The following is a 9,918-nucleotide window of genomic DNA, read 5'->3' as shown; positions in this document are numbered from 1 at the left end:
GGACCACACTTCACCCCAGGGACCTTCTAACAGTAGCACCTCACCCTCAGACTCTGAGGCTCAGGATTTGGCACAAGGGAGCTGATCAAGTGACAGATCCTCCAAACCTCCCTACAGCCCTGAGGTCAAGCAGCAAGGTGAGTTGATATCCCATCCCATTACTCTCCTTTCACCACCCAACAAAGGCTTGAGCAGAGAGAAAGCCTGCCAAGTGTGAGGCTTTTGTCTCACTCATCAAGCTCACACCAGGACCTCAAGCACAAAACCAGGCAAGGTCCTTCTGATCAATGAATACTCTGCAGCCCTGTAAGGGGCTTTTGTCCTCCCTGCTCACCACCCTCTCAAAGTCCTTTCTTTTCAGCGAGCTGAGCACAACCCTGTGAAATGTAAGCAGCTGCCTCTCACCTGTCGGTCTAGCTGTCCCCTTTTGGTGATGGAGAGAGGTGCATCAAAGAGCTTCTCTTCTGTCTCTGTTTCTAGAGCCACATGGGTCTTGGTCACTGCTCCAGCCAGGGGATCCAGGAACACATACTTCTTGTACCTAAGGGCAGAAAACAAGTATTTTAGTGAGAGCCAAGGCCAGAAGAAACAGTGTACACAAGAGGGCCTTGGAGGCAGAGACCTGACTTCACTCATGAAGATGGAACATGTTGGGCCTTTCAGGTTCCTTTTTTTAGCTCCATTTTTCTGCCTTTCCTCTCCACAACCAGGAGGCAAGCAGCTCCCCACCCTGCCAGTGCAGCCTCCAGATTGATTCTACAGCAAAGCCCCACTGTACTGCCACATGACCAAGCTCTCCCCTTTCCACCATCTGGCCTGAAACCATCCTAGTCTGCAGCAGGACACCAGTGACTTGTCACTCAAGGTGCAGGAGGACAGACAGAAAGGAGAAATGATCCATGGCTCAGGAGAAAAAAGACAAGGTCCAGCAGCTGAAAGCTCAAGAAGAGCTTTAAGTAGCTCCTCAATAAGAGCAGAAAGAAGAACCATGATGTGAGTCCAGTGGGAAGGAACTGCAGTGAGGGAGGTGGTGGAGACATTAAAGCAGCAAAAGCAATAAAAGTAATGCTGTGAAGAGTTGTCAGGAGAAGAAGCAGTATCTAAGCTGGCACACAGGGCAGAGAAGGGCAGGAGTGACTGCATATCTCAAGGCTGGAAAGAAATTAGATGAACCATAGGAAGAACTAAGCAAAAGAAAGTGCAAAATTGGGTTGAATCAGGTGAGTAGAGGATCAGGAGCGGACAAAATAACTGCTTCCACCCAAGGCAAAGAGCAGGGAAGGTTCCCAGCTGGAAGCCAGCAGAGAGGTATCAAACCCTGTCCTATCAAGAGCCTGATAGGTAACATCCCCAGGAAAGCAAGCAGTCACTGCTATGCCTGAGGAAGGGAGCTCCTCTGAGGACAAGCAGGGGCAGGTGAGCAGCACAGCACTGCTCCAGCTCTCACAGGTTCTCGGTGGTATTGAAGAGAAGCAGGGAGCTGAGGGAGCTGATGTTCCTGGGAAGGCTGCCAAGGCCTTCTTCTGCATCATCCTCCTGGTGAATTTTGGTGCTCACACACACAGGGAAATACTTGAGCTTTTCCTGCAAGAAGACAGATAAAAGGTGGTAAGACACTAGAACCATGGCTGCTGAGGCAGCTCTCCCCAGCCACCACACCCCACACTGCTGGATGCACTGTATGGTCTGGGAACCCTGCTGCTCCCTCTCTACCTCCCTCTGAGCTAGAAAATATGTGGGCAACATTGCAACCCTACAATCATGACAAGTGTTGGCAGTTCAGACTGGCAGCAAGTGCTTTTGGTGTCCTGGATGGGTCATACTGAACACTGTTACTCTGGCAAGTATCCACCAGAGTAAAAACACCACTCTGGCTCTATAGTCAGAGGCAGGGATCAAGGACCACAGCCTAAAAGGCTTTTGTTACAGTGTCTCCAATTACGACACATTTTCATGCAGGCAGAGTTTCCCACACATCTCTATTACCTCCCCTCTGTTGCCTTCACTTGATGTTTTAAGAGCTGCACTGGTGGGGCAGGCAGGGAGGCAAAGGAAAAAGAGGTTAGGAAAGAACAGAGTGCCTGCACTAAGCAAGAGATCAGGCAGAAAGGAGTGCACAGGGTGGAACGTGTGCCAGATGGTTTTGCAAAGCCTGAGGGATTTGCAGGAGTTTTCAACTCTAATGAACTGAAATCTTCTCTCTCTCAGTTCTAAAACTTCATGCATAATATATAGAGCTCCCTTTCGAAAAGGACTTATTACATCTGAGCTGCCTGACTTTTACAGAGCACAGGAGTTGCCATCCCACATCAGAGCAGTGCTTCAGCTGGCGTGACAGTGCCCGCTGCCACGTGCTCTGGGGATGAAGCTCAGTGCCCACAGCACTCTGCTCTAGAGGGAGGAAAGACATCAGTTCCTGAACAGAGACACTTTGGGATGAACAAACCTCCACCTCAGACCCCTCTGTAGACCCCTCCTCAGCCCCTTCACCACTCTACACAGTTCTTTCCTCACAATTAAGGCAAGCAGCAGTAAGTGTTCATACCAGGAGAAACCAGAGCACTTTGTCAGGTTAAGCAACTCACCACACCTGTGGTTTTCTTCTACCACCACTCCAGATACTGTCCACAGCTTCCTACTGCCTCACTACTTCCAACATCCCTGCACCATCCCATTCTCTGAGTCCCTCTTCCCTCCTTGTGCTTGTATGGGAGAAATGGAAACCACTGGTGATTCAATTTTAAGACCACATCTCAGGGACACAAGCAGTTCCTGCTTATTGAAATTTCAGTCTTGAACCTGGTAGCCAGAAATCCAAGGAAATGGCTTAGTCACAGTTCAGTTAATCCACCAAGAGTTTATATGATGCTCTGAGACTATAAAATGATGTAACAAAGAACCTGTAAGGTTTTGATTTATTTCAGGTTCCAACTTGTGAAAAATACATTGAAGTTAACACCTTCTATTTTTTAATGGAAGCAAATAGGCAAAAATATATAAATTCTTATTTAGAGATTGTAAAAACAGAGACTCAAAAATGAAAGTTCTTTTGATCATTAATATTCATTTCCCAATGTTTAATTTTTTAAGCATGAGGGAGTACTGACTTTTTTTGCTAGAACTGTTCAGACACAGCCCTCAAGTCATTTATATATCTTTTTAAATTCTCTCTTTGTATACTTCAGTTAGCACTGGAAGATTGTGCATCACTTTAAGGGTGTAGTGAGAAAACAACCATTACCTACATTTACTTACAAACCCTATCTAAGGAATTTATAAAAGCACTAAGTACGAGTATTCTGAAACGTGAAATATAATCCTTTCAATTTAAATGCCATCAAAGTGCTAGTCTTACTCAAGTACCTAGACATGCTCTGAAATTTGGAACTTACACACACTGTCAAAAATATCCTGCAACTGTGAATTCCACAAGTTAAAAATTAGTTTTCTTATAGGAACATTAAGTTCTTAAGCCAAAGTTTGGCAACGTTGACATACTGAAGTCATGGGGGTTGCTTGAAGGCTCAAGCACCCTAGCCTGGGGTCTGGCACCTTGGCAGGATCACACCCCCAAGGACACAGCATTTTTCTTCCAAAGAACCTACAGTTAAAAATATTTAAAGTCATTCTGGTTCTTCATTTAATTAAACACAAACTATTACAAATGGAATTGGTGGGATGTACCAGAAATCCCACTCCCCCCACACCAAAGGAGTGCTGAGGCCAGCTGGGAAAGTATTTCAAGATGAGCAAGTGACAAGAGCCTGGTTTAGTCTCCACATGCCTATAGTGGGCTCTGGGAGAGGCAGAATTCACAAGGACATGCCAAGTTACTGACACTTTTGAAGCTTAGCAAGGCTACTCCAGCAGTGGATGGTAACTTTTGCTTGGACTTCTTCCCATGTGCACTGAGACACAGCTCCCACCACAAAAGGGAAGCCCCACAGGGCTGCAGCCAGCTCCCTGCTGAGCCCTGCCTTGCTGCTACCACTGCAATGTGCAAAGCAAAAGGATTTCCAGGCTTACCACAAGCACTGTGTTTCTGGCACTCTTACCATCAGTGCTTACCCTACCAACACCAACAGCATCCTCTAAACAGCTGAGTTTTCACTTGCTTAGGGTTGAGGGCGCAAGAAGAAATTCCAAAGGGGAAGCATTTAAAATCAACTGCAGAATCACTCACATTTCCAAGTCAGTTGCTTTTTCCCCAGAGCAAAAACCCTAAAGGCTGAGCACAGGCTGCCACCACTTCCCCTCAGACTGACATCAGCAGAGTTTGCTTTCCTGAGGAGGTGCTGTGTGCACGTGTGCAAGTGGAGTTTAGCAAAGGCCACTGCGACTGCTCGCAGCAAAGAGGCTCTCATCAGAACTGGAAACAGGCAGTGAGCCCCTGCTGAAAGCCCTGAATAATTGAGGAAAGCATAAATGCAAACATTAGACTTCTCCCTGTCACATTTCATTACTGCAAGGCACATCCAGCTCTCTGCTCAGCTATGGCTGAGAAGGGCCTGTCTCCCTGGAATGTGGTCAGAGCTTGGCCACACTGAGCCCTATTCAGCACATCAGCCCTTCCATCCTTCACCAGCTGACAGCAGCATCCCCCACCCCACAGAGGAGCTCGTGTGTGTGAGCTTGGCAAGAGTGACAACTGTTGCATGAGGCAGACTCAGCAAAGCCAGAGAAAGACCAGCAGTCCCAAAAGAGGATCAAAAGATGGGTCACAGGAGGGGAGCAACAAACATCCCCCAGGGCCTGAAACCAAGCCCCTGTGGTGATGGCAGCTTTAGTCACAAAGGGCAGAACATGGCAGTGGTGAAGAGACTGACTGGGACTGGAAGAGATGGCATCTCAGGCAGATAACTGTGGGGAATGGCATGTGGACCATTTGCTCTTTGTGGGATACTGCTTTTTAACAGCTGATGTTCTTCTCAATCCCTTCCCTGTGCAAGGGGCTGTACTTCAGCACCAGCCCTTCAGGGTGGGAGCCTATTTCCCTGTCTGCTCCCTGCCTGCCTCTGCTCCCCCCCACTCCAGAGGGATGGGGCCATCAGCCAGACAGCAGCCTCTGGCCTCCCTGCAGACAGCAGCATGTCCCATGCAGCTCTGCCTGTGCCACTGCCAGGACTGGAAGGAAGCAGGAACCCTGCTCAAGTTTGCCAGCTCTCCATTTGGCCAGCAATCCTGCTTCCTTGGCCTGGCTGAAATATTCATAACTACCTCTCTGTGTGAAGTCGCAATTCCATTAACACTCAGGGAAGTTTAGCATGATAAATTATTCAGTGGCAGCTTTATTTTTGGCCAAGTCACACAAGGATGAGGAAGGAAGTCTCTTTAGGGGTGGAGAGCAGGGAAGTTGTCAAACTGATCCTTAACCTGCTAGGAACAGCACATCTGCTACTCCTGACACAGCACATACAGAGCAACTTTTAAACTTTAAGCACAGCAACTCTTCCTCCTGTCCCAGAAGTTATATCAGAGCCTTCAGAAACTATTTCTGAAACAACTATGAGCTTGATCCCAGCTGCCTCACTATGCACAGCCAAAGCCTTGAGCCCAGGCAGCACCCACCAACACTGCTGCAGGAAACAGCAGCATTTCAGGAAATGGAACTGCTCCAGAGACTTGGCAGTTCACACTCACCCAGACAGGCTCTCATACTGACATGGCCCTTTCCAACTGGCACCTCCATAAGCTTTCCAGTCTGACCTCACACCCTCCCCACTGACAGGCCAAATGAAAATATGTTCTACTCCTAGCCTATGTCCCAAAGCCCTGCCCACTTTATGGAAGAGATTAGCAGCCTCCAGGTTCTCTTTGCTTGTCCTTCCCAAGGTCTGTTCTCCTCCTTACCTGCAGAGCTTTTTCATCCAGCATTTGGTGTTTGCTCTGAATCTTGTGTCTTGGCCATTTCTGTTTAGCTGGGTCTTCTGCACCAGCAAAAATTGAACTGTACTCTTGCAGCCGTTCAGGGGCTGGATACTTGGCACTGGAAAATACCTATGGAGAAACAAGGAGAGACTAAAAAACCCCAACAACTAGGCAATCCTACAATGCAGACACAGATGGAGAGGAGCAAACATGCAACCTGTGCTGCCAATGGGATTGGACAGCCTTGGAGTCAACAGGCTCCTAAGGGCTGTGTGCACAGACCAAATATGCATGGGTTGCCACTTCTGAAACTGGAATTGCCAGAGCTTTTCTCTCTCTCTAAAAGGGCTAGGAGATCACTGGCAAAAAGGCTTCCAGTGGCAGGAAGGGAGTTGGAAATACTGTATAAAATGGAGCAAGAATGGGGAAAGGAGGAAAGGAGGATTTTCACCAGTTTTACATGGCTCAATGGGACTAAGGTACACTAAAGGGAGTCTCTCTGACAGCAGCTTTCATTCAAGTAAGTGTCTATGAGCCTGAAGTGAAGGAGTTAGTTAGGCTTAGCTCAGCACATTCTTTTCTCGTTCTCAGGAAGCAGCTGGGACAGAAACCTCTAAAGGCTACAAAAAGCCTGGAGCTGTGTGGCTCATGGGTCTAAAATGCATCCATTGGCCAAGTCAGGAATGGGATTCTCACCACAATCCTGCTCAGCATTAAGGCATGGAGAGGTGAGTGGGCAGCAGCTGTAGCAGCTGAGCATCTTTTCTTCTCCAGAGCTTATGTCAGGAGCAAAGAAAGAAGGAAGAGAAGAGGCCATGCAGCCTTCACTGAAGTCACTACCTTAATAGCCTTCTTGCTGCCCTTTATCTTCTCAATCTTGGCCTGGGCGAGGGTGACTCTCTCCCCAATTGCCCGGAGCTGTGCCCGGCTGGCCTCCACCCGCTGAGAGATCCTAGGAAGGAGGGAAGAACACTTCTTGAGCTGAACAACCAGTGGTTCTTTTCAAAACAGCAGTTCCCAGCCCCTCAGAGAAGGATGTGAATCTCAGGGGAGGGGTTGTTTCACAGTGAAAAACAGTGACGGTTGAAGCCATGCTTGCATGCATCCCACTGAGAGCTTTAGGTACTCCAATATGAAGTAGGATTAATCCATGACTCACAGCATGATGTTCCTGTGGCTGTTTGGGGCACAAAAAGATGGAAAACTATAAACAGACACAGTGTTGATTACACAGGGATGATTTAATTATTGCTAAGCAGATCTTAGACAGAGTTAAGGCCTTTTCTGCCTCTCACCCCACCACAAGGAGTTGGGAGGGGACACAGCCAGGACACCTGATCCCAACTGATCCAAGGGATGTTCCACACCATATGGCATCATGCTCAGCATATAAACTAGGGAGAAAGTTGGCTGGGGTCCACTGCTCGGGGACTGACAAGCTTCATCAAGTTGGTGGTGAGCAATTGTTTTTATTTGCATCACTTCTTTTTATTGTGTTGCATTTCTCTCTCTTTTTTATTATTTTCCTTTACATTATTATCATTATTTATTATTATTATTTTTACTATTATTATTACTATTATTATGATCATTTTTATTATTAAATTTAACTGTTTTTATCTAAACCCATACCACTAGATCAGCATCAGAACGCTTTGGGATGGTGGGAGCAGGCATCAGCTACAGCTAATGATGGAGTCACCTTCTCAAAGAGGCCTCCTTCCCCATGCATAACCAGCAGATTCTACCCAGCTACAAGGGCAAAAGCTGATAAGTCTTCTAAACTTTCACCTCAGTTCCACTGGATCATTCTGTGCCTGTGAAAAGCAATCTCAAGCATTGTCTTTAAATTTCACCAAGAGTTTCTCTTTGCTTTTGAGGAGAGAGCTCTCATGTTCTTTTCCTGCTCTAATTCCCTTCAGTAATAAATTTGAGATCAGCAGTGATCCATGATTCCCAATTCCAAACTGTACCAAATCCATCTTTTCCAGCATTTTCACTTTGGGCAGCACATTCTCTATTAGAGTATAGAAATATAAAGCCCCTGCTCAATGCAGATAGTGAAAAACAGCAAGAACAAGCAGCCTGCTCTCCTTGTACCATTCTAAAAAAAAACCCTCACTTTCTCTAAACTTGAAGCATTTCTGTTTGTTTATAGCCATGCTCTCCTCTTCCTGGAGGCATGAAAAATTCTTCCTTATGCATATGGCATGATAGCACACAGCCTGTTTCTACCTTATTCTGCTTGGAGTGGGAGATGAGCAAAATTGAACCTCCTGAGATTCTCCCTCTCAGAATTACTCTCCATTACCCCGTTTTATTTTAAACACAGTCTAACAGCTTGTATTTTGTACCAACACTGAGTACAAATCTGTTCATGATTTCCTTCCCACACCCTCCCTTTGCCTCAGTGGAGTAAGTTCATATCACTTTTACACTTGATAGGTTCTCAGAGTAGTTTCTGTTGTTCCTTTCAGTCTGCATTTCCTAGCACCTGTCTGCAGCAAATTCCATGTGTCACAGGGCTGTCCCATTGCCGTGTTTTGTTCAAGTGTGAGATGCCTCTGAAGCACCTAAATCTTTCCTAACTGCTCTCACCAGCAGCTTTTCCCACCTCACAGCTCACCTCTTTTCTAGAGGTTTCATAATTGTATTGATTGACACTATTTCCAGTACTGCTCTCTAGGGGCATCTGACTATTTTTGCTTCCTTCAAAGCTGAAAAAACTGAGTCATTTATTTCTGCTTTGCTGCTCTCCCTCAAATCAATGATGCAATTTTCTCTCTCACCTGAGAGTAGACCTCTCTCCTAGAAGAACTCCACAAAGCTTTCCTGAAGCTCCAAATAGAAGTGAGGTATCAACTGCCTTTTAGCCAGTACCCTGCTGACTTTCAGACACAATTTTCAGGATCTGACAAGGCACATGTTTCTCTCCCAGAAGGAAGTGCTAAGCAAATAGTTATGCAAGCTCAGGCCTGGAAACCAGTAAGTGTTCTCCTCCCTTTCACTTCATGAATGTAAGTGGGTCCAGTGAGGCAGTCAAACACCTCCCTCACTCCCTTTCCTGCCCCACATTATCCCCAGTGCTTCACCAGGTACCAACCTCTGCCCCTCCCTTCCCTCACTCAAAAAAAAAAGAAAAAAAAAAAAGAGGGGAGACATCCAACCCCACTGCCCACCAAATATTATCAATGAAAGGAGACCATCTCAGGCAGACAGCCTGCTCCCAGCACAAGCTGGGGAAGTTGTCCAGTGCCAGCTTAGGGGTTTCAAACCATGATGGATCTTCTCTGAGGTGCTCTGTACATTCCCCTGTGATCTCCTGCTCAAGGATTTGACAGGCCAAATCCCACTGATCCTACAGGATCCACAAAAAACCTTCACCTGAGGTGGTACAGATGCAGGCCCACAACACAGAAGGCATACATATCAGTCTACAGATTAATTTATTTGTTGCTGAACAAGATAATTTCAAATAAAAATTAAACCCCCTCAATCCAACCAATCCAAATTCCATGTGTACAGGCTCCTAGAAGTGCATGACTGTTAGCATGAACAACTCAAGATACAGCTGTATGTGTTAGTTAGAAGAGATCATACACCATATACCTTACCAGAAAATAATACACGGAGAAAACTTCCTTATGTTTCATCAACTATTTCTACTGCTGTGGAAACAGAACTTAGTCAAAGGACTCAACCAGTTTTTGTACAGAAAGGGAACAGGAAGGAAGGGATGGAGGGATATGACTGAGCATTTCAGGGGCAGTGCTGGAACAAAGGTGGCATGCAGACCTTAACTTCCGTTAAAGGGAAGACAAAGACAATTAGGACAAGAGGGATTAAGTGTTAATAAAATGGCCCAATACTGCCTCTAAAAATCACCATGAGCATCTGAACCTACCCCATGCCTGTTTTCTTAGTCATTGCTGTGCTATTTTGCTCTCACTGCTCTTTTCTGCTTGAGAAACGCCTTTAGTTAAATTCAATATGACTTTGGAGTTGCAAAGGAGCAGGAGGCTACAGCCCCTCCCTTTCCGCAGGGTGTGC

The 9,918-nt window shown here is 46.4% G+C and overlaps 1 protein-coding gene across 1 annotated transcript in view; it reads right to left on the bottom strand.

Annotated features, from left to right (window-relative positions):
- WASHC1 (WASH complex subunit 1) overlaps positions 1 to 9,918 on the bottom strand; it is a 26,910-nt gene that overhangs the window by 4,238 nt on the left and 12,754 nt on the right. The window contains exons 2-5 of the mRNA XM_005421029.3: positions 6,709 to 6,820; positions 5,851 to 5,997; positions 1,448 to 1,584; positions 406 to 541 (exon numbers count right to left, since the gene is read on the bottom strand). Of these exons, the coding sequence (XP_005421086.2) occupies positions 406 to 541; positions 1,448 to 1,584; positions 5,851 to 5,997; positions 6,709 to 6,820 (532 nt within the window). The remainder of the gene's footprint in view (positions 1 to 405; positions 542 to 1,447; positions 1,585 to 5,850; positions 5,998 to 6,708; positions 6,821 to 9,918) is intronic.

The sequence above is a fragment of the Geospiza fortis genome, unplaced genomic scaffold (assembly GCF_000277835.1).
Source record: "Geospiza fortis unplaced genomic scaffold, GeoFor_1.0 scaffold10, whole genome shotgun sequence".
Classification (NCBI taxonomy): Eukaryota; Metazoa; Chordata; class Aves; order Passeriformes; family Thraupidae; genus Geospiza; species Geospiza fortis.
The sequence above is the reverse complement of the archived record's forward strand: the minus strand, read 5'-3'. Positions and strand labels throughout refer to the sequence as shown.